Source organism: Pagrus major, chromosome 15, assembly GCF_040436345.1.
Source record: "Pagrus major chromosome 15, Pma_NU_1.0".
NCBI classification, from domain to species: Eukaryota; Metazoa; Chordata; class Actinopteri; order Spariformes; family Sparidae; genus Pagrus; species Pagrus major.
This window is the reverse complement of record NC_133229.1, coordinates 17019009-17043123: the sequence shown is the minus strand read 5'-3', so window position 1 is coordinate 17043123 and position 24115 is coordinate 17019009. Positions and strand designations below refer to the sequence as shown.

The 24115-nt window shown below is 40.5% G+C and overlaps 3 protein-coding genes across 5 annotated transcripts in view; 1 reads left to right on the top strand and 2 right to left on the bottom strand.

The window, feature by feature from the left end:
- Positions 1–21749, bottom strand: part of rhoq (ras homolog family member Q) — a 38029-nt gene extending 16280 nt beyond the window's left edge. The window contains exons 1-4 of one of the 2 annotated variants that reach the window (XM_073482576.1): positions 21123–21749; positions 9806–9909; positions 891–1570; positions 489–547 (exon numbers count right to left, since the gene is read on the bottom strand). In XM_073482576.1, coding sequence (XP_073338677.1) covers positions 489–547; positions 891–1032 — 201 coding nt within the window. In that variant the 5' untranslated portion in view covers positions 1033–1570; positions 9806–9909; positions 21123–21749. Of the gene's footprint in view, positions 1–488; positions 548–890; positions 1571–3532; positions 3821–9805; positions 9910–21122 lie in introns of those variants that run through there. The other variant, XM_073482577.1, reaches the window with a different exon arrangement.
- Positions 10383–17916, bottom strand: mxtx1 (mix-type homeobox gene 1). Its single transcript, XM_073482575.1, has 2 exons — positions 11870–17916; positions 10383–11388 (listed from the first exon to the last, which is right to left on the bottom strand). Exons 1-2 carry the CDS (start codon positions 12098–12100, stop codon positions 10648–10650), a joined length of 972 nt encoding a protein of 323 aa, XP_073338676.1. The 5' UTR covers positions 12101–17916; the 3' UTR covers positions 10383–10647.
- On the top strand, positions 16619–22884 carry tmem254 (transmembrane protein 254). Of its 2 annotated transcripts, XM_073482578.1 has the most exons (4): positions 16619–16719; positions 19146–19249; positions 20248–20307; positions 21839–22884. In XM_073482578.1, exons 1-4 carry the CDS (start codon positions 16633–16635, stop codon positions 21957–21959), a joined length of 372 nt encoding a protein of 123 aa, XP_073338679.1. In that variant the 5' UTR covers positions 16619–16632; the 3' UTR covers positions 21960–22884. The 2 variants fall into 2 exon arrangements, with proteins under 2 accessions (XP_073338679.1, XP_073338680.1); XM_073482579.1 differs by lacking the exon at positions 21839–22884 and having other exon boundaries at positions 20248–20311.
- Positions 22885–24115: the final 1231 nt, after the last annotated feature.

Below are 24115 nucleotides of genomic sequence, written 5' to 3'. Positions count from 1 at the left end.
CTTCCTCTGTCTTTGTGTGTTGACACTGTCTATTCTGCTGAGTGGAAACATTATTGTGTGTGTGTGTGTGTGTGTAGGCCAGTGCGTTTAGTATTTTCTGTACAGTTTTAACTCTTCCCCACTGAATGGCACATTGTAAAGAAAAAGCCCAGGCATTAGGCAGCCCTATTAACAAACCTGTGACATCACTACTGGACATAGGAGCCCTGTTCTCCACATAATAGAACTATTGAAACCCCTTCACTACCATCACTGTCCATGGCACACCACACTCTGGCAGTAAAACCATGTGCGAAAGCCATCACCTGTTGCAGCTTAGTGTCTGGCCTGAATATGAAGCCTGTGGGCGTGTTGGAGGCATCTTCGGATAGTTATTGGTCCCAGGAGTACAAGGGGGAGACCGAGATAGAGATCAAGTGAGAGGGAGTATGCGAGTGTGTGTCCTTGACATGCTTGGCACCAAGCCAGAGGTAAAAAATAAACCATACCTGGCCAGCTGTGTCGTACAGTCCCAACAAGTACTGCTTTCCACCGACGTTGACACTCACTGCAAGAAAATGACAAAGAGCAGTTGAGAGGAGGAAGGGGAGAGGGTGAGGGTGGGGAGGGGGAGCAGCAAGGGAGGGAGGGAGGGGATCAGAGTCCCCAACCCCTCTCTGCTATGGAGAAGGCAAACAAGTGGTTTTGATTATAGCAACAGATGCAAGCCAATGCAGTTGGAGAAAGAGTGTCAGAGGAAACAGGGAATTCACTCAGGCAGCATTTTATTCACTCTCATTAGATCTTAATCTGAGAAATCATGATCAGACACAGGAAAGCAGCAGTTCAGCATGTCGTGATGTTATTATTAGACGCTCATGATAGACAGAACAGAAGAACTGTATGCCTACCTGCGTAATGATCAAAGACTGTGGGCACATACTCCTCTGGAAAGGCGTCATTGGCATAGCTCATCAGAAGACACGTTTTCCCCACTGCACCGTCTCCAACCACGACGCATTTTAACATAATAGTACCGGTTCCGTTTGCCATGATCCCGACCTTACCATCATCATCACCGGCCCCCCGACGCCCTGTTGTCCTGACCCCCTCCTCCTGCTGCTGCTGCTGCTGCCGCTGCTGCTGCTGTTGGGCGGTGATCCCCGCACGCCGGGCATCACCAGCCTCGGAGGCGGACTGTGCGGCGCACCGAGTCGGACTGGAACTGCATCTTTCCCCCCTCCTCCCCACCGCCGGGTACTCCTAAATTTGGCCGTGAAAGAGTTTCCTTTCCACGGCTGACAAAATGAACAGGACCCCTCGAGCCCTCTCAGGTCTCAAACGGGTTCTCCCTCACCGAGAACCGACCGTCTTTTCTGGGAGAAGTACCGCCGCTGCCGCTCCGCGCTGCTGCCGGTGTGTCGTGCCCTCTCCCCGGTGAGCCCCCACGCCTGTGCTCTCGCTGCCTGGCGCACTGTGCTGCTGGTGGACAAGGTGGGTGCGCTTGCTGGAGAGGCGGGGCTTGGGTTTGAAAGCAAGGGGCTCTGGATAAAGTACACTCCGCCTGGTGGAGATGTGTGGACCAAGGACTCTAAGAAATTACATCATAGTATAGTATATATATTAGGAAAACGGTATACAAACAATGAATCTCTTTTGATCCTTATATAGACTCATGGGAAGGCTCTATAGGTAACCACAAGAACAATATCCTGGAGTATGAGATCAGAAAGTTGCCAATGAGAAAGCCAGCCTGTACTGATACACTGTAGACTAGATACACTGGGAATATATAGGAACATTGTCACGTTGTGAACATGGAAGTAACATCATCCTAAGCACAAATACAGTATAAGTAGACTATCGCTCAGTCCCTAAATAAGGACAATAGTGATATAATATTGATTTCACTTTGGCTAGACATGCATCTGTCCTCTCATACAGTCTACTATAACATGTAACTATACACCCCACCTGTTTGTTTGGACACTGAGATGTTGTAACTTAAGTCTAACTCTTAACTCATGAACATTAAGGCTCTAAATAGGGAAGTCGGTCGGCTTTTCACATGACTTTGCGGTTCCAGGAGATGAATAGATGATCCACTCATAATGTGCTGCCGTGTGTGTGTGTGTGTGTGTGCAGGATGGATGGGATATGTGAGATGGGGCTGTGGAGCTGCAGATGGAGACGCCACAGGAGGAGGTATGTGTTTATGAAAGAAGGAGGGGAGATACAGAGATTTGACCTCTGTGGTGCAGTTGGCCAGGTGTGGGCTGTCTCCTTGAATTAGTGCACTCATAACCATCTTAATAAAGCACGTCCAGCTACAAACAGAAAGGAATGAGCACACGCACACACATGCATGTATTATTTTCCCTCTCAGCTCCACAGGCCAAATGTTTGTAAAGGGAGCGCCCGGACTTCCAGGGGGTTGTAAGAAAGGCCCAGGGGGTACCAAAGTCTATTAACAAATTACTGCATTTTACAGGGATTTCTAAGTATACAGCAATACATGAGCCGGCTTCTTAGTACACATCTGTACTTTATACAAAACAACTTTATGTTGATCTCCAAATAAATGTTCCCCTTTTTGAATATCCACTTCTCCACAGACTCGCTGTGATTGAAGTACTGTGAAAAGAATATGTTATCTGTCATCTGATGTGTTATAGTTTTATCCTGAACCAAGAAAAATGCACCATAGCCAGTGAGGAGAAAATGCACGATCGTTGAAATCTTCTTGTCTTAAATTGCAAAAGTTCTGAATTCGAAATGGTCGAATGGTCGAATGACTTCAACATACATTAATAAGCCTGTTATGGAGAGTTCGGCTTGTTTAGACTGTACATTTGGTCAGTTTGGGCTCTCAATCATAGTGAATGTTTTATATCATCTTCACGTTTGCTTTGTCTTGTTGATATTACAAATGTGTGATGTAATTTCTATTATGTTTTCAATTTTGTGACCTTGACTTAGTCAGTTTTTAAATTGCACAAGTTGGAGAAGCAGAAAAATATCAGTAACACAACTTGTATTATATTGCACATTTCACTGAAACACAACTGAGTCACAGCTGACAGGAAGCTGGACTTAACTGAAAGCTGATTCTGTGAAAAAAGAAGAAACTACTAACAGCAAAAAGGGGAAATCAGACACTTAAAAACCATTGAATTTACATGGAGCAAGATCTGCCAAGATTTAAAAAGTTAAAGAAATACTATAAACAGACAGTACATGTTTACACTGACATGCTGAATATTACTGAAACTATTGAATACTAACTGAATGTATAATTTATTTTATTTTTATCAGCACATAACTGTAAAATTTCACCATAGGCACTAAACTATATTGTTCTGCTGTTCACCTTTTCTCTCCTTTTCCTGTTGAAACCAAACTCTGTGTGTGTCTATAGGCTGATATCTTGGTTGATGGTCCCTAGACGGCTGTGAGCTGGCCAATCCGCTGCAGGGGGCGGGGCAGAGGATTCTCCTGCTATCATCACATTTGACAGCTGCTGCAGCAGCTCACATGACCAAACAACAATTACCTCATACATGTAGTACTCCTGCTGAAGGTGTTGCATTAGAGACACTGCTCTCTGCACTGGGCTGGGCAGGCGGGCAACAAGGGGGCTCTCAGCTGAAATGACAGAACTGGGATGATCTGTGATGGATGCACCTCACACTGATAGCCTGATACAAGGCTCCTAACATCAATCTCTATGATATTAATCTCACAGGGATGTGTCGTTAAATATAAAGGTGGGGTAGCTATAACTTACAATCAGTGCAGATCATAAGGCAAAGTAGTGCATGTCTGCTGTACATCCTCACTAAAACAGACTTCATCTATTATTCTACTGGCCATCATAACATATACATAAGTTTATATGTCTTACTCTTGTATGTATCAGTGTTAAACATCATATTTCATTTTGACATTTTGCATATACAAACTGTGTAAAAATCCTTTGTGCAAACCTAAAAAGCTTTATTTTAAATACTAATTTAGATCAATAATTCCACAGGGACGTTTAATTCCCTGCAGAATTTTTAGTTTGTAGCTTTTTTATATAGTTTTTATAACAGTAAGACATCCAGACTTTGTCATCTGATGTGAGGATGCATCCATAAAAAATGAATCCAGGGTCTGAATATTTCACTCACTGTCATATAATGTTTCTGAAGTAACGCATGTGTGTTGTCAGAAAAATATCCCTCGGGCTTCTGAAGGTTATCTATGAAGGGAATATTAGGATTTAAAAGCAGCATATATTAAAGCTGCAACAAGCGATTCTGTAGAAAGATGGTTGAGTCACATGGTGCGTTTCATTTGAACTGGGTTGTCAGAATTTCCAAGTTCCCAATCACCGTACACACAGCACTGTCCAACTGCTATCAGCTGATGTGTTGCTTTGGTGTTTGTATGAGCAAAATACTGCACAATGTGTTGTTATCAACTGGTATGGCTAACAATACCTAACAATGGCTTACCTAGTTAGTACTGGTTTTCTGACTTGCAGTCATTTCACAGCAAACATTTTGACTTGTCTTAGCAGGAGGAGCACAGGTGTAACTGATAACATTAATGACGGCTGCATTGTATATCAAGGCGAGCTAGTTCCAGGACTCTGGTATTGTGAGTAACACAGTCTTAAATCACACCTAAATCATAGAACAATCAATGTTGTTTTTCATGGGATGACATGACTATACTAGTGTAACCTCAGTTGTAACCTCAGCTGTACAATTAGATTTTCTCTGGGTAGTTTTTATAACTTTGTTTGTTATATTGATTGTGTTTCTTATTAAGCTGAACAGTATACTGTGGTAAATCATATATATTTCAGTAGGAATGATTTCACGGCATTGGTTTGGACATTATCATTTATAGCACTTACCTACTTACCACTTACCGTTCCTACCTGCCTGTGTTGAGTGTATGTATGTATGTAAATCCCTCTGTGTTAATACTGTAACTTTAATTCTGATACTCATACAGTGTATTTGTGGTCCTTAATAATGAGTTTCTGATGTGCCCTTACCCTTCCTCATGTGATTTATCTCCTTGCTTTCTCATGAACATTCCTATTATACTCCTGTAGAGAGGAATCCATGTAAAACTTCCATTATTTTTAAGGGCACTTTCTGAAGGGCACATATTGTGTTCATGCAGTGTATCAGCTTTATTAGGTCGCTGTATTGTATGTGAGCGCCGGCGTATACTGGAAGACCTTGCTTCCTAGAAGTTCATTAGCGAGCTGCTGACCTTATTTCCCCCATGGATGACATTTAATATCAACAGTCTATTTCTGTATGGAGCTAAGTTTAAAGGATGGAGGCTTCAATAAAATATATTGGTCTGCTACATTTTGCATCTCAGCATATTCACCTGTAAACAAAACACGTAAACCAAAATACATGCCTGTCCACTCTTCTCAACAGAGGCGATGATGTTTGAATAGAAATGAACTTGTGTTTACGTGTATTTTGAATGAACATGAATGAAAATAAACATATCCAATAGTATAGTGTTACATCAGTGTATTTGCAGTGGACTGCAGTCTGGCTAGCAAGTGGTCCGCTGTTCTATTTTAAGAAAAGGCAAACAAATGCAAGAGCTCTTCACTCCCATGTCTCCTATCCAGTTTCCAGATACTATCTTCCAGATCGTATAGTACGCACGTATGAGCATGCATGCAGGCAGACACACACATACACACACACACACACACACACACTTCCTCCCTGTCACTGACCAACATCAATCACGGCCTGGACGTGCAAGCCGAGGATGACGCGGTGGACGGGAGAGAGTGGCGCAGTGCAATCACAAAGCTCTCAGATGAGCTCCTAAATTAGAGCGTGTGGCCAGCATGGACTCCCTGGGAGGGTTTGGTTAAATTACAGGCCATATTTTTAGTGAAGGTTAGGCTTCATCCCTGGAACTGCCGGCAGCTGAGGACCATCACTCACATGCCTGTCTGCCCCCAGTTTGTTCAACACTAGAGCTGTTAACACTTGTCTACGTCTGTGTGTGTGTGTGTGTGTGTATTTGGTGAGCAGGAGTTAAGTGAGACCATTTCTTAGAAACAGTTTACTGTTTTATTGCTCAGTATGTGTGGAAAATAGTAATTCACTTCTAGTGTTCGAGCTAAGGAGTTTGATAATCATTCTTCGGGTTGTGTGTGCGACAAGCTGATAGGCAGAAAAGGCGAGTATGTAGACGTCGTCTGCAGGAGAATCTGGGCTATGTCTGACATGCTGATCATATCAAAACAGCACTAGACACCTCCAACCACACACACAACCCTCATCACATGAAACACTCAGCTGATTACAAGTGGACGACAACATGTCTGGAAGTGGGCTAATGGTTGAAGGGGTTGGACTTTTGTATTATTTAGTAACCCTGAAACACATGATAAACCACATGATGTTACACACTACATACTGAACGCTGGTTTCGCCGTAACTGAGTGTAGTTTCAGAGGAAACGTCTGTTGCGCAACCACTGCTGATCGTAACAAGGTCAAGATGAGGAGACGCGGGCCAAGCCACTTACAGTAAACAGAGACAGATGATTAGCACCATGAGTGTTTCTTTCAAGATTGTGAAATGGAGACGGTCCCGTTCACACCAATATCTAAAGGTCTGATGGATAGCGATGTTTTTCATGGTTGACTCATAGAAATATTCAGCGTGGGAGCTGTCGAAAGATCACATCATTCTTGGCTTGGTTTTCTCCTGAAGGTAAACAAGCATCATCAACACCTCCCCCTTGTATTTTAAAAAGAACATGATGGCACCCATTATGTATTTCCAATTTCACAGGCAACATTATTCCGAGGGTTGTTGACAGTTTGAAGAGGAATTATGAAACAGATCACCGTCATCTGCCCCATTTTTAATCATTTCTGTCTGGGTGTAGCTTTGGGAGATCAATTACAATGCATCTAAAGACAGAGGGTGCCAAATGCTGTACAGATTGTAAGCCCCTTTTAGGAAAATTAGAATTTTTGCGACTATGGGCTATATAAATAAAATTTAGTTGACTTGACTTTATTAAACCATGTGTACCTAAATGCCTGAATGGGAAAACATATCAATACTAGAAATGACTACCTGTAATGTGTTATATGGCAATGACCTTTAAGATACAAATTATTGAATTGACTTTGCATGAAATGTGGTACAGATATTCGTGGCCCTTAATGACTTTATTGATCCGCTGACTTTATATTTAGTGCCACTTTTCCAATGAGTTGCTTTATGAACAAATATCTGCAAAATTAGTGACACTCACACTGGCCTCAGATGAACTTTGTGTTCAGTGCTTAGTGAACAATGCTAACATACCACTAATGTTTAGACTAGAGCATTGTTATAAGCATGTTAACATGCTGATGTTAGCATTTAGCTCAAATCACCATTGTGCAGTTAACATCTTTGCTTACAGTAATTGAACTTTTGTCCGCTAATTGTTTGGCCAACACATCCAGCAGACACAGAGCGACACTGGCATTCATCATGTTTGTGTCCTAAATACTAAATGTATTGTTATATAACGTAACATTTTGGAAGGACCTGTGAGTAGTCTACTAATTTGTTGACATGACAATGGTCACATGTTCTTTTATTTTTGGTGACCAACTTTTTACTTTCATTTTCACATTTAGTTCAGTGAGGCTACGAGTAACAAGAATTCATAGATGAATAGCCGTAAACAGTCTCATTTAAAAAAAGAGCAAAAAACAGATGAGGTGTATCAACACCAGGCCTCTACACACATATCCCTAAGCTATGCCTCAAACCTACACCCAGAAAAGACAGAAAGGTTGATTGATCATTTAGTTTTATAGAAGACAAGTTACAGAACTATTTAATATGTCAGACTTGAGCCAAAATGGAGTACAACACTTTCAAAAACGAGTTACATGTAAGCTATTGACGACTTTCACCCATACAGATATTGGTGTCAAGGCCGGTTTATACTTCTGTGTTGAATCTACGTTGCAGATAGGTATCTGCAGCCTACTCTAGGCAACGCAGACCACAACAACTGTGATGGGTCTGATTTTTAGCTTGAGTCTGATTGGCTGGAGAGCACATAAAATTTCCCCTCCTTCTGCATCATAAGGTTCGACGAGTCACTGCTCTTCTCAGCACATGAAGAAACTCAGAAACTTGCGTAGACTATGGCACAGGCTCTGCGTTTATTGCCAGTGTTTTTACTCTCAGCTGTCTGCATCTTGTTTTCTGAACGTCATGTGCTGGTGAACACCTGCCCGACACACGTCAGACGGCGACAGTCGGCGACATTTCCTCTGCCGGTCTATCTTTAGTGAGTACAGGAGGCTGAAGCCACAGTTCCCTCCTGTATCCCGGCCTGTTGTGTATTTTTTCTGGGGACAGGAATCGACTCCAGACATTAACAAAAGGACAACACCCTTCCTCTCGTCTTGAGAATGAAGGCAGGAGGCCAAAAAAGTGTAAACAACATAAGCACATTTCATTGTTGCGGGAAAAACAGTGTCAAGCCTCAAGACGAACATCCTGTGTACTGTCCTGGGCTTTATCCATTTCACGTTTGATATAGAAATATGTGTTGTCGTCACCAAGTCAGGGCAAAACACAAAGCTGATACACACAGGGGGCTGTTGGCAGATGGTGATAAGATGAGATTTCTGTCATCTTGACCTGACAATTTAACCCTTGGTACCTGATGTGGGACTAGCTGAGGGTCAGCAAGGGAAAGTAGAAAGAGAGTGCAGTGTTTGTGGAGCCCCGATGCTAGAGAAATGTTAAAGATGTGACTGTTTACATCATAACACTGTTAAAAAAAGAAACTGGAGTGTAAAAAAGAGATGTAAAGATTTATAGTTCTCTTTGAATCTCTTATCAGCTAGTAAAGAAGTTTTGTATTTATTCCAGTTGATGAAATAAAATAAAACTCAGCTACTTTCATCTCACCCTATTTCACCCAGATGGTTTTGGTTTTTAAGGGTGTACCAGTGCACGCTTCAGCAAGCTCCATGACCGTCTCAGCCTGTGCTATGAGTTCACAATGTTTTTTTTTTAATAATTTGTGTATTTGACCTCACATCTATGTTCATGGAGAAGTGATAGTCTGCTTTGCAAGACTGTTTTGGTGGTTTTATAAGTTTTCTAGTTTTCTGCCGGGAAACCTTTAGGAATATGGACGAAGACTATTTTAAGTTGTGTTGGCTTAATGGATCTTGCACTTGACTTGCATGTGGGTGACAGATGAGAGTTTGTGCCCTTTCATTTGTACTTTTATACAGAATTTATTGTTTTCAGATACTATTTATAAGAATATGTTAAGTTGTCATTCAAAGGTTGGTTAGGTTTAGGCAACAAAGCTACCTGGTTAGGTTAAGGTGAAGATCATGGTTTGGATTCAAATAATAGGTCAATGTTTATTTTTGGTTTTCAAGGCACATTTGCCTACATTTGATTTACATTGTGTGGCAACCCTATCTTTGCTGAGAACAGACAAAAGGCTCATGGCTAAACACACTTAGCATCGATATAGCTGAGGCTTACTTTTATCATAAAAATATATCAGGGACCTTTGTTTTTAATCACCCATACACTGAACTACATAGGCCTACTGCTGTAGCAACACTATAAACTCTTGTGACAGCAGGCTAGCTACAGCTATCCAGCCAGCAAGCTAACGTGAACAAGGTTAGCAAGCCAATGCTACTTGGAAGTTAACAGACACTCTTCACCATCTGGTGTCTTTTGTCTTCAACAAGTATCATAAAATATTGGGTTATGTATTTGCCTTTACTCACCTTTACTCCTGCCCTGTGATGAACCGGTGAATTGTCCAGGATGTACCCCCCTCGCCTAATGTCAGTTGGGATCGGCTCCAGCCCCCCGCGACCCTGTAAAGGACCTGTTACGGAGAATGTTTGGATGGATAGGTGAAAAGATTGACTTACCTTTATTGTTGGCTATATTATTTTAAGAACTTTTAAAGTTTCTGTTGAAGAATTAGAAGTAATTACTTAAATGTCTTTGCCGTGGCTTTTCAGTTGAGATATGGCATGGTCATGGAGGAGGGGGAAAAAATCCTATTATCTAAAATGAGAATGTATTAATTTGGAACAAAAACCTTCATTTTGGGCTTTGTATTCCCACAGAGGACGTTCAGCTCAGACAGACCTTCTTATCCCTCTCACAGGCACCATCTGCTGGCTGTACTGCATGGCCTACTTTGTCTCCCAGCTATTCTACACAGCAGATGTGTCACATCTGGATACCAGAGGAATTCCTGGCTCTCGTGACATTAACAGAACCGAATTTTATTTGTTGTTAATTATCCCCAAGTAAATTATTGGATAAAGAAGACAAAGGGAAGTATTTCATGGTTCATTACTACTGATTTATTTGTATAAAAGTGCAGAAATAATCATAAATAAAGGTTATAAATAATGAATAAATACATGCAGTCAAAGTCGTCAATGTGGAATAAATAACATCATGTAGGATTGTGGGGTTCTGATATGGATCCCATTTCCAGTAGTTCGGCAGAGTTTTTGGACTTTTCATGTCCACATCTTAGAAAATGACTTAAATCAAAATAATACATATGATTTCTAATTGTCCTTTGCAAATCTTTATCACAGAGTCATTAGCAGAAAGCCATTTTATCCCCAGTAGCTTGGCAGCTCAGTCCATCTCCTCCCATCCATTCCTCATCCAACTCCCCCAGAATCTCCTGCAGGGATAGCTCAGGCAGGGGAGCAGCTTGCTGCACCAGCGCTGGACGTGCAGACTCCTCGCAGCCTTCCACAGTCGCTCCACTCCAAGAATCCTCCAGCTGTGTGTAGTGACCCTCCAATGGTGGGCTGTTCTCCACACTGGCATCCCAGTATCCAGAATCAGGCGTGTCTGGAGTTGAGGAGTGGGATTGGGAGTGGGGCATGTACATCTGCTGCTCTGCTGATCCTGGGTACATGAAGCTTGAACTGTAGCTTCTCATCTCCAGAGGAGACTGGCACCACAGAGGCTGGGCAGGGGAGGTCTGGTTGCCTGGTTGGGACCAGAAGCCTCTCAAGGGTGGGCTGGAGCTGCTTCCCAGTGGTCTCCCCTGCTGGAGCCCATACATGGAGCCATAGTGCTCCTCAATGGTGGAGTAGGGTGGGGGGCACTGTCCATAGTAGCAGGCTTCTTCCATCTCCTCCTTCACCTTCGTTGGGTAGGCTGGTGGAGGAACCTGATGAGGCAGATGGACTGAACCGACCTGCGATCCCCTGCTGGCTACAGCGTGAGGTGGAGGTAGTGCATCATGGTCCGGACTATCAGACTGCCACAGCGCTTTCTTGGCTCCTTTGCACTTCAGGGTGCGAGCTCTTCTGTTCTGAAACCACACCTGGACAGGAAAGAAAGAAAAATAGGAGCTTAGATTCAGATCAGGACAGATAACAACACATTCTGTTTCTGTTAATCATTTTCTGGGCAAACAGGCACCAGTAGATCCGTAGGGGCAACATATCTAGTATTTGTCAGCTGTCAGAGCCTGTTGTACGGTCTATCTGTCACCTCAAACAAGATGCTGATAAAAACGGCTTGCGTCATCTCTACAGATAAAGAAATAAAGTGATAGAGTGGTAGTGGTATCTACAATTCTATGCAGGATGCATTTGAAAACAGAGCCTTTGCATGATAAGAAAACACAGTGCAAAACTCCTTACAAAACTATACATCTAACTGTGTGTTATATGCTTATGCAAAAAGCATGCATGTATTGAATCTTGAAACGACACCTAAATAAAGAGATTTCCTAAATGTATCTAAACTGACTCTAAACGATTCAAAGATTCTGCTATGTAAGGTTTTCTGGGCGACTGTACCTGGATGCGTGACTCGGGCAGGCCTGTGGTCTGGGACAGGCTCTCTCTGAGGCTGATGCCAGGGTACGGGTCGGTCTCGAAGGTGGCACGCAGGAGCTCCACGTGTTCTTTGGAGAAACTGGTCCTCTTCCTGCGACTGGCGCTGCGAGAGGAGCCGCTGCTGGAGGCCACAGATCTGACATCATCTGAGGGAAGAGAAGCAGGCAGGTTCCACATCAGACAAAGATCCATAATACTACTTTTCTTTTTTTCTCCATGAGTTCTGCATTTTTTGGTGCTCTGAACCAGGGGCTTTTTGGTTAATCAATAAGCTTAAACAGAAGACATCAGTAATTCAAAGAAATATAGCACTTTGAATATGGACAGCGATATGTATAATTAACTGCTTGGCCTCCTCCTTCTTGCATGGCTCTGACTCTGTACTTTCTAAACTAATACATGCAGCCAAATTCAAGTTTATTAATAATCAGGAAAAATCAAGAATGTTGTTTTCCAGCCAGTTTTCTGTCAAATTAAAGGGCTAATTCGCGGAGAATGCTTTTTTTCTACACTAATGATGTATTCCATGTAACCCAAATGTTTTTTCTCTAATTTCACTGTTTATACCAAACCGCAAATTCTTGAAGAAGTTTTAGTTTTTCCATCCCGATGTGGTGTTAGGTTGCTGAGCTGCCTTATAGTGCATGCAATGTGTGCCAAAGTGTTTGCACAACTTCATAGAACAATCTGAAATTAATTCGAGGAGGCTTGGCACAGTGCCTGACAATACCTGTCTTAGTCACCCCAGTGCAGTAACACTCCACCCGGCACTGCAAGCACTGAACTATTTCATCTAGGGCTGCTACATCATGCAAACAGTTTACAAAACCTAAGACATGGCTGCAGATTATGGATAACTGAAGCAAAGCAGACTACAACAAGATTGTTCTTGCAAAAGGTAGACACACTTGTTTTTCTTAAAATGTAAAGATCATAAAGCATTTCTTACCATTGCTTGAGTCCTTCCACATGGCAGCAGAGAAATGAATGAACCTCTGGCAACAAATGGATTTCTAATGGAGTTCTGATGTGACAGAGGTCAGTGTGAGTGTGTTCCTTCACTGAGGATCTCTGGCTGTGTCTCCTGCTTGTGTCAGGGTACCTTTTATATTGATCACCTGAGAGCCCAGAAGGCCATGGTAAAGGCAGAACAGAGTGTTGGGGTGGGGTGTCGTTTTCCTTTGAGGATGGGTGGCTAACAGAAGTATTCTGACCAGAGTGGGCCCCCCCCCCAACCCCTTATCACCTAATCCCTATCTGAGTGATGGCAAGGTCATTGGCGAATATGGCACACTGCAGAATGATTTTAGGGGGAGACAAAAGAAAGTTTCTCTGTGATCGTCAGGCTCATCGATACCACTTAATTACAAGACGACATGCATGTGACTATTTGTGTTTTTGTGCTGCTGAATATGTGAAATATCAAATGGCATGAACACAGAGGAAGGACAAAATACAGAAAATCTTTGTTGTATCTGTCTCATCCATGATTTGTCTGTTTTGCTACTATTTAATGATGTCATAAAACAATCTTAAGTGTGTGTTGGGGTTTTGTGGTTGTTCACAAGTGCTTTGTTATTAATATATATGATTACAATACATATAAATATATATTATTCATTCATCATTATTTTTATTGAGCACAGATGTTCTAAAATGTGAAATGAGAGACCACCAAACACAAATGTAAAACTTTATTTCATTGAAAATTAAAGATTATAATCGTCTTTCTTAATGTTTCAGAGCTGACCTTTAATTCAAATGTGGCTACTGGAAGTCATCTGATTAGTGTTAAGTACAAACACAGGCGGCTTGGCAAATTGTCAAACATTGATCAACCAACAATAGTCTTAATATTTAACTCACAGACCCCAGCAAAACACAAAACAGCATTCTGAGCTGAAGCCTATCAGTGGCTCCTGTTTTCTTTTCAGATGCAGAGCAGCTCCCTGCTATCACAAGAGGAAAAACAAAGCGGGGTAATTATTCAGTGATGAATTGGACTGTTACACAGCAGCCTCATTACACTGAATAGGTGCGTCAAAGTAAAAGGCAAGCTTGTCAAATTGTTTAACATGTCCGGGCTCCGACCGAGCTGTATGCAGATGCTGTGACCTTTAACCTCAATATGTCACATCTGACATTCTGCAGCAAAAAAGCCATGAAATTACTTAAATGAGATGTCATTTTATACATATATATACACATATGTACACTTGCTATATGTGTGCCTGTTCACATATAGTTTTGACCCCTTGGTTGTAATGATTTCTGAGCATCAGCTACATGTCAAATGCACTGAAAATGAAAATGCTAACGTACTGAATCTAAAGTCAAACAGTACAAAAGGGCAAAGTGCAGAGACAGATTTACAGTATTTGTATGTGTGAGAAAACAATGCAGCTTGAAGTCTACTAGAGTTATCTAATGCAACCAAAACAAGCTAAGAGTGTTTCTTTTTATCTTTATCTGGACAACTCGCAGAATCAATGTCTCCATGTGTGGAGACGGCTCCTCAAAGTCCCACCAACTCTCTCTATGCTTTATCCAAATCCTATCAGACGTTATACACAACACTCTGCCCACTGTGGAGGCTGTCAAACTCACTAGTGTGAAATAAATCAGATGAATTCTGGATATTTATATTAAGAAAAATGTGTGCCATATATTTCATTATCTGAAATTAGTCTGATAAAATAATAAAAGAGGAAAGACTCAATTATCAATAAACTGTTTCAGCAGATTAAACACGAGTTTACATACAATGAGTGATTGATTAAAGATAACCAAACACTGGTTCAGCATATACTGGAGGCTATTCAGCTAATGCAAAATCACTACATAAAGAGCTTTGTTTAGTTTGATCCTGCCACTACAGAGATCAGCATATTTGAAAGAAAAAAGTCATCTGATCATCTTATCTCTTCATGTTAATTACAAAAAGCATAATCCTCCAAACAGAAAACTGCAGCGCTGCCAGGACATGGCAGCGCTGCATGAAAGGCATGCATTAAGAAGGCAAATTATACAATTTAGTTTGGAAGAAGTCCTGTAATTTGATTAAATCGCACGTGGATGTTTAATCGTCTTTTATTAGGGATGAAGTTGGACATGCATTTTTAAAACAAAAGCTATAATAATGCTTTTCTGACAATTTAATTTGAAATGAAATGCAAAATGACAAGGTCAGAGGTCAGATTTAAGGCAAACAAAGAATTATTCTGCCCTTATGCATGACATCAACAATGGTTTTGTTCTGTGTATCAAAAGGAATGATTAACACATACATACACATTACATATTGAAAAAAAATGGTGACAGGAAACAGTAAAATATACACAGATTATCATGGATTTAATTTAGTATATATTTTTCAAATCCAATATCTTGATCTTTGGTTCGTGCAGCGGCATAGCTCCTTATCCAAAATTAGATTATTGTCATTATTTGTTCGGAAGTAGTCATAACACTGAAATATATTCTAAAACAATAGAGGGCTTATAAATCCTATACTGGCCTATCCTGAACATTTGCAACATTTTTTAAACTAAATTAAGCGCCTCTTGTTTTATATATTCCTTTATGAGTGTCCATTGCAGGGCTAATGGCTTATTAGTGGCTTATTAGTTTCTTTACCCAGTGATTCAAACAAAAACAGTTACATTTCCTTACTTTCCAATTCATAAAGGTGATCCTTTTCACAGAAAAGAAAGATAATGTTAACATGTAATTCGCATTGTTGTGTTTTCCCTGATCTCGTTCCCATTGTAGTTTAACTTTATCCACATTACTACAGCAGGAGAGAGGTGTGCGTCTGTAAAATGTAGATACTGTGCCTCTATTTGTCACAATCTGCTGCGTCATTATTCATTTTTTACCAAATAAATGAATCACTTGACACTGGTCCAATACAATTTCTGCACTAAATCACAGGCTATCTGAACAACAGCTGCGACCTTGAAAGACAGGGGTCTGTTACGTAATGTGTCTCCTCACACTAGTGACCTACAGCCTTGTAGTGTCCTACAAAGCAATCTTGTAGTGTGTTCACGTATTTATTCAAAAATTGCTTCATTTTCACTGATGGTGTTGGACATAATTGTTCCACAACTGAAATAGAGGAGCTATTTACAGCTGGGTGGCATTTTTACGGAGGTGAGATAGCTCCAGAAATGAAGTGGTATCGTTAAAGGCATGGAAACGCATTTTGCTTTCTGTTTCAGTCTGCACATTGCAAAAGGTTTCTAACATCAACGTCTGCACACTTATATTATTTCCTCCAGTGGGGAAAAGTTAATTTGATGTACAGCCTACTATCTACCTCAACATTATTGCAGGCCAAACTAAAACTATTACAGTAGGTCTATTCTAACAGCAGACTGATGTGACACAATAATACAGTAATAAAACTCTCTGAATATCTTAGCATCTCATAAGACTAGGCCTACATGGTAAAAGCCTTTGCAAACTTGTGTGTGGTGCGGTTTATTGTACATTTTAAATGTAAAATGCAATAAGAAAATAGAATAAATAAGAAACCAATAACAAAGGGTGGATTATTGTGTATTTTTTTCATCATACTTTTCAATGTACGTAATACGCCTCAATGAAACAATCAGACACCCTGCCCTGCGGTTCCGTCAGTTCCCCTCTCGCTGCTGTTCTCACACGGTCACATTTGACAGCGGGACCAACGAAGAGCAGCAGCATCAACAGCAGCAGCTATGGCTAAAAGTGATGGACGCGCTTTCTTTAAAAGAACCAGCCTGTTTTGGATTGTCAGCGTGACACTCTCAGTGGGATATTTCACTGTAAGTTCATTAAAATTAGCTATAATCGAAGTCAGATAGAGTAAATACAAGTTTTTTTAACATTATTTCTCCCAGGGAATGTAAATACCACCGTGTTGTGTTGCGTGAAACGTCCTCCGGGTCGTCTTATTATTTTCAAATTCATTAATTCGCTGTCGTGAATGTCTGTTTGTTATTGTTTTCTTCTGTATTGTCACTTAACAGTTGATATTTGGTAAAAATGTTCATACGTCGGTAAAGTAGCATCAGAGGTCATTGCCGAATCAATGATATGCTGATAGCTAATCTTATCGGGAGACATTCAGTCTTGTGAAAGAAGAGCACAGGTCAGAAACTTTTGTACGAAGTCCACTGGACAAGCTAGCTGTCAACTGCTCGGCTAACTCTAGCTAATGTTTGCCCCGATATCTTCTCTTGTCTTATGGAAGTAAACAGTAACGTGTCATTCAAAATATCATGAGGTTAGAGATGCTAATGTTTCCTGTTTCTGTAAAAGGTTCACACTCGCTCACACTGTGGTTACACCGCAGGCGCACTAAAGCTAATGGGTTTTGTTAGATATTGGGGTTTCGTGGTAGCTAGCTAACAGCTCATGTATACGTGCTTGGTCAATGAAATATACGCCAGTGCAACTTTTAAAATTGAATTTATTCTCCCTAAAATGGACACATTTTAGGGAAATGGACACATTTTAGGGGGGTGGGGTGTACAACTTGCCACGTACACACTAATGTAGACGGGGACTAAGTGTAGTGGTGTGTATTGTAGTAATAAAATGACAAATACACACCAGGGCTGGTTGTTTACAAGGTATTGCATAATCAGTGATAGTTTAAGAAACATAGTTCAGCCTTTAGGTGTGTGTGACATGCAAACCATAAATGGACTGCAGCCTCTGGGCAGAGGGGCCCTTCCAACAGTATCCCTTTGTGTTTTCCATGAACCAGTCATAGTCCATACGGACACATACCTGACATGTCACAGGTGACAGGAGAGGACAATAGTGGAATAGCACAATGCTACATGTTGAGGGGTTTAGACGTAAAGCCAAAAGAAGTGTGGCCTTAGACTTCTGTTATTGACCGTCGCAACAGGAATTTATGGGAAATTTATTATGGAAATTTGCTCAGGATGTAATTACCATGCAGATAAAAGCAAACATTTGACTATATTGAGGGTTGCGACGGAAATTTTCACAGTACGAAGAAAAACATTTTAAACCCCGCAATCACTGCAACCCTGTCAAAAGCGCACATAATTGAAACCCCCCAACAAGTTAGTTGTGTTGAACTTCAGTTAAATGAGTTGGCTCATTTAGCAAAAATGAATGGAAATAGATCAACAAAAAAATCCTCAGCTAAGATACATCCCACATGGTACCAGCTAGCTATCAAAAACTAGTAGATGGTGTACATTTATAAACTGTGTCCTTTGCTTTAGGCTACTAACTGCTGGTTAACTGAAATATCATAAAACATATCAAATATATTCACTAATGTGTAATATGAAGTTTTGTTTGAAAGCCTGTAGTCATTTGGCTCAGACAGCGCAGTAGTGTTGGATGCAGAGAGTTGTAATTTTACTGAACTTCTTTCTATGCGATGCTGAAAAATGATCTGTACATGTAATGGAAGACGATGTTGCTGAAGGCAGCATGACAAGACTTGAATGCTAACCCACCAAAAATCCCAACACGGTGCAGAAGTGATTCTCCTCCAGAACTGCATCAAATTTCATTTCAGTGATACATCTCACAACAAGGCTGCCATTTTTTGGTCTATACAACTGTTACAGTCACAATTGTAAATTGCTGCAAGGAGCCATTCATGAAAGCAGACAGACGTTCATGTCAACCGGCACTGGATTTTCCAAGATTCAAATCGGAACAAATCAGAACGCTGGGAAACACAGAATTAGCCTTCAAATGAAAAACCCATCGCACTTTTTTTTATGTCAGCTGTGTGCCATGTAATGCGTGGCAGATTATTGGACCGTCATCAACACAAACAGTCCTTTGACTTAAGTGAGTTTGAGTTAAAGAAGTTATGAAAAGGTCATGCCTCAGAGTATAGTATGCTTACGGGCTGTACTAAAGATTATTTTCATTACAGATTAATTTGTTGAACAGTTTCTCAATTTATCGGTTAATCATGTGGTCCATAAAACGTCGAGCTGTGTTTCCCAAAGCCCAAGATAACGTCCTTAAATGTCTTGTTTTGTCCACAACCCAAAGATATTCAGTTTATTGTCATAGAGGATTAAAGGAACCAGAAGGTATTCACATTTAAGACGCTGAAATCTGAGTATTTTTGCTAATAATTAAGAAGGAATTTTGATTAATCAACTAATGGTGTGAACATTTTCAGCATGGACTGTGTGTGTGGTTTATGTGGGTTAATGTTGAACTACTCTGTCTGGTTTTGCAGTTGATCGTGTTTGCGCCAGAAACAATCCCATATCAGCTCCTTGGGCCATTTGGTACCCTCTGCAGAAACCTTGTGGATAACCATGCTGACATTATGTACAAAGGGTAAGTGATTACAAGTGATTTGAAACACTGCCTCCTATTGGCATGGGACATATTCTTGTCACTTTCTTACACTGGAATGTGGTAGTTATCTATAAAAACACTGTTACTGTGGCTAAAGTTTGACTGTTTGATACAAAAGAGCTCGATCCAGAAGACACCAAGTCTCTTGTTCTCACATACTCTAATATTACAAAGTGTTGAGATTTTTTCCTCAATAGAGGAAGGTTTTTCAGGTTTTTCTGAGAGATGAGCAGCGTCAGTGAGAATCAGTGATGTGCAAAGCACCCTCACAAAGCTCAAATACACTCTTTAATCAACTAATGCTTTTCCTCATTTACAGATCGTTACCACCACCTCCACCGGTGGTAGTACAAGTCGTTTAAATCACATGACTGCTGCAGCACCAGTAGAATATTAACACAGAGATCAATAGATGATGTTTTGTTGTTGTTAGGTCATGTGACAAATGAGACAGCCATTAAGTGTTTTCTAATAAGATGGCTAAGCTGGAAAACATCACTCAGTGTTTAATCTAATGAAGTGGTTGTCATGTGACAGTGGCAGCTGGGTGTTACACATCTTTGGATGAGGGAAAAACATGGTGTGAAGTTTCAACAGGTTCTTACACTGCATGTGAATTCAGAACCAAAGCGATCATCTCTTAAGAATACTGTGTAGATTGTCGTCGTTGAATTCAACAGGAAGTCTGTGGTTCAACCAGGCTGCACAATTAATTGCAATATAATCGAAATTGCAATATGGCTAAGTGCAAAACCCAAATGCAAGAAACTGCAATTTTTTGATGAAGGTACAATGTGTGACACTAACAGCATTATAACGATGTACTGTAGTAATATAGCAAAACAAATGTTGCCAACAAAAGAAAAATTCTCACCAATCGTGAATCATATCGCATTTGCAGTATCTGTCAGAAATAATCACAATATGATCTTTGGTATCGTGCAGCCATAATGTCAACATATTTCTCTTTGTCACAGGTGGTGGGCCGCATTCGCTATCCATGTTTTTGAGTCCATTGTTGCATTGAAGATGTGCAGGTAAGAATGACAAGACAATGATAATGATTGTCCACTAGATGGTGCTGTGGTCTAGTGTTTACGAGTCCGTTCCCTTCATTTATATTATGAAATGAGGCCTCCTCTAGAGTTTACGTGTGTGTGTGTATATATATCGATATGTATATATACACACACATCTTGAAGTGGAAGTATTAATGGAAAGAGAGATGTAAACATATGTGCTTTGTAATACATCGAACTACAGTGTAGATATTATGTAGAGTGTTAGATCCCGAGTATACCTCTGTTCAGGAGGTACTGGACCAGCTCTCCGTTATAAGGGATAGGTCCCTAAACCTACAAGGTGTTACTTCAAAATGGAATTAAATAGGGGCTGCTTAAGCTTCTCACTGCCTACGTCTGAACGTATACCCTGCTACCTCTGGCTTGGCACCTGACTTGAACTGCCTTTGAATCAGATAAGGCCACCAGCTTCGCCCGTTAACGACAGCTCTCCACACTTGGTGTGGTGCTTGGATGGATTTTAGGGGCTTTTTGTAAACCCTAAGGGATTGTTTCAATTTGGTAGGCTAGAATAACCTTTAAGAACCTTTAAGATATTTTGCACACTTATCACCTAGTTTTTACTTCCATCAAAGAGACATAAAATCAGTGTCCACAACTTCTACTTTAACTACAGTTGAAGGTTTATTACAAAGTTTTAGCAAGGGCAAAGCATACAGCTCAATCTTATCTCAATTATATCAATCACTGTCAAGAACACCTATTAATAAAGATCACAATTCAGTATATAATAAAGATGAATCTAAAAGCGCTGAGGCTGGTTAAAATACCTAGATGTAGTAGAGATTGAGAGGGTCAGGCCGTGGATCCAGTCCGCCCTTCCCTTACTGCTGAAAGTCCAAGTCCGTGCTGTAACTCATGAGGTTTCCCCAAAGTCCAAACTTCATGCCAGCAAAGTGAACAAAAAACTCCAATGTCCAAATTATAATCCACAGTTGGTTGGTAGAAATGGTTAATCCGTTGCGCTCTTAATTCCTTGTTGATTTCTGCTGTGAATTTCTTGAAGTCCTTTCTGCGATGTTTAGGCTGCTCACATACTGTGTCGTGTTGATCCAAGGAAGAAGCGAGAGGAAGAACATCGTCTCCTATGTTGCTGTGTTTTTATACTCTCAGCTGGCCATCTATTGCTTAAGAGGGAGATTTTCCTTATAAGGCCGTGCAGTTGCTTCCGGTGGCACGATGCCACACTGGTTAACAGTTGTTCCTGTTTTTTTCCGCAAACTAATTGTGAAATCTGGACCTTTACCCAATTTCAGCTTGTATATTACTTTTGTCTGATTAACCTCTTCATTCGATTTTGTAACATTCATGACCAGTGTCCTTCACTTTTTATTCAATTTTGTCATTCATCAGTTACATTTGATAATTGATGAATGGTCTCATGGTTATGAAATTAAGGGCCATGGGAATGAGCAGCCACTGTTGGACACATGAAACGGCTGCTAACTTGACTTTTGTTCACTGTTTCTCCTCTGTCTCTCTGCAGTAACAAAGGCATCAACGACATGACCACTCGCTGCCTGTGGTTCGCTCAGACCTTTCTGTTTGGCTTCGCCTCCCTCGGCCTGCTCCTCAAGTACGACCCCGAGCGTCCCAAACAACACTGATGCCAGCAGGAGAAGCCTACAGAACAACAATAGATGAATCCAGAAAATCATTCTCTTCCTTGTGCCTCTGCTTCTTCTTCCACTGCTTTTCTCGTCGATATGAGGAAGTGGGCAAGTGGAGGAAGACATCTGAGCCTTTTCTCTTATACTGTTTCTTTTAACATAAAAGTATTGAAGTGAAGCCTACACTAGGGTTGCAACAGTGCGATAACCGTCTCAGAAAATATCACAGTATTACACAATTATTATAATTATATTGTCCTAACTGACATGAAACTTGATATAAACTTGACATATTTTATTAATAACACTTATACAGTAGAGAGCAATACTGTTGATAAGCAGATGTCCATAGTATGATACATTTTCATACCACTGTATACTGTGAAACCTCTATACTGCTGCAACCCCAGTCTAGACTACAAGTCTTCTTACTTAGTTTACACTACTGGCTGTGTTCCTGTTTTGATAATGCAGCACAGTTTCATTCCATTCATTTTTTGATTAATAAATCTTAGGCAACAAAGATGCACCTTTTATAAAAAATAATAATAATATAACATTTTTATTGATAATGACAATAACAGGAGTTATTTTAGGAGCAGAGTTTTCTTGATGAATCTGCCCTCAGCTGGATATATGGTGAAATACAGGGAGACTTTGTGTTTTAATCACATGATATATACAGTCGGCCTGGGTGATGGCAGTAAGAATATTTTCTCAGCTGCTGTGATGAACATCAGACAGTTTGGCTGCAGATGGTGCGCGCTGCCACCACCCTCACAACTTCTCTGGGGGAAGAGAGCTGCTGAGTGCATTTTAAATTTACATTTGCCTTTCTTACACTGATGTGCTTGAAGTTCAACTTTTTTAAACTACAAAATGGGAGTTCTTAATATTAACGCTGCAAAATAAAGAGTGACTTACAAACTGCATGAAATGTGTCTTGTTGAATCATTTTGATTCCTCTGACAACACAGCTGACAATACATGATCTCATCCTGTGTTTTGTTGAATTCAACTGAAGGGTTTGTTTAAAACTAGTTCTAACAAAAAGCTAAATGCTAACATCATCATGCAAACTATTTCAATGCTAACATTTAGCACATATAATGTCTGCAATGTTCAGCCTTTCATTTGAGCATATGAGCTTGCTAACATTTGTTAATTAGCATGAAACGTCCAGATTATTGTTCAGTAGTTAAAAAATTAACTACTGTAAAATCCTGAATTGTTACCCCCTTATTTCATATCTTGTTCCCCAGTACCTACATATATGTATTTGTATGAAGTGTATGTGTACATTATTAGTACAGAATATTACACCGTAACTGCGTAGTACTTACTCTGTAAGGCTGTAATCTAAAGCGGTAATCTACAGAGTTTTTCCTAATTTGGATTTATAGGATCTACTTTAAGCAGAGCCAAGATTTAGTTCTTTTGAAGCTAAACCATATTATCCTGATTCTGTAGTTGATCTCTAACCTAGTTCTCAGACACGTCCAAGAATGAAATCCACTTTAGAGCTTCACTCCACAGCACTGACTGCTGACTCAAGCCTTTTTAATCTTGAATTTTAACTTTTCTACTCGCAAAGAATACTGTAATACTAGGACTTTTCCATGTACAATATTCTAAAAAGTACTCTTGCACTTTATTATAAACTCTATAAATGCTTTTTCTGTGGATAGACTGTACCCAAAGATGTACACTTTTCTGTCTTTCAAGTGCAGCCATGTCCTCAACCTGCACAGAAATACTAGTGTGTCAAACACTAGATATGAATCACAGCTCTCATGTATGGTTAATATACTCTTCTGTCAGCAAACTGTTCTGTTAATTTAGTTTGTCATCCATGTTTTGAGGCAAGTGAACTCAAAACAAACTGTTCTCATATTGTTCTCTGTGGTTACAGATTAAGAGCAAGTGAGCCCCCCCTTGTTACATAGTAACTACAGGATATGCAGACTGTAATATATAAAGCACTGTTACCAAAGTTATTTGTTCTTTTTGTCAGAATTTGAAGTTCATTTGCTCGTATTCACCCTGACCATTTTATCTCCTCTCTGCCTTTCTCTTCACAAGCAGCTACTCTGACAGATTCAGGACAGCCAGATACAAACAGTCTCACATGGGTGAGGGACTGCTGGCCTTGA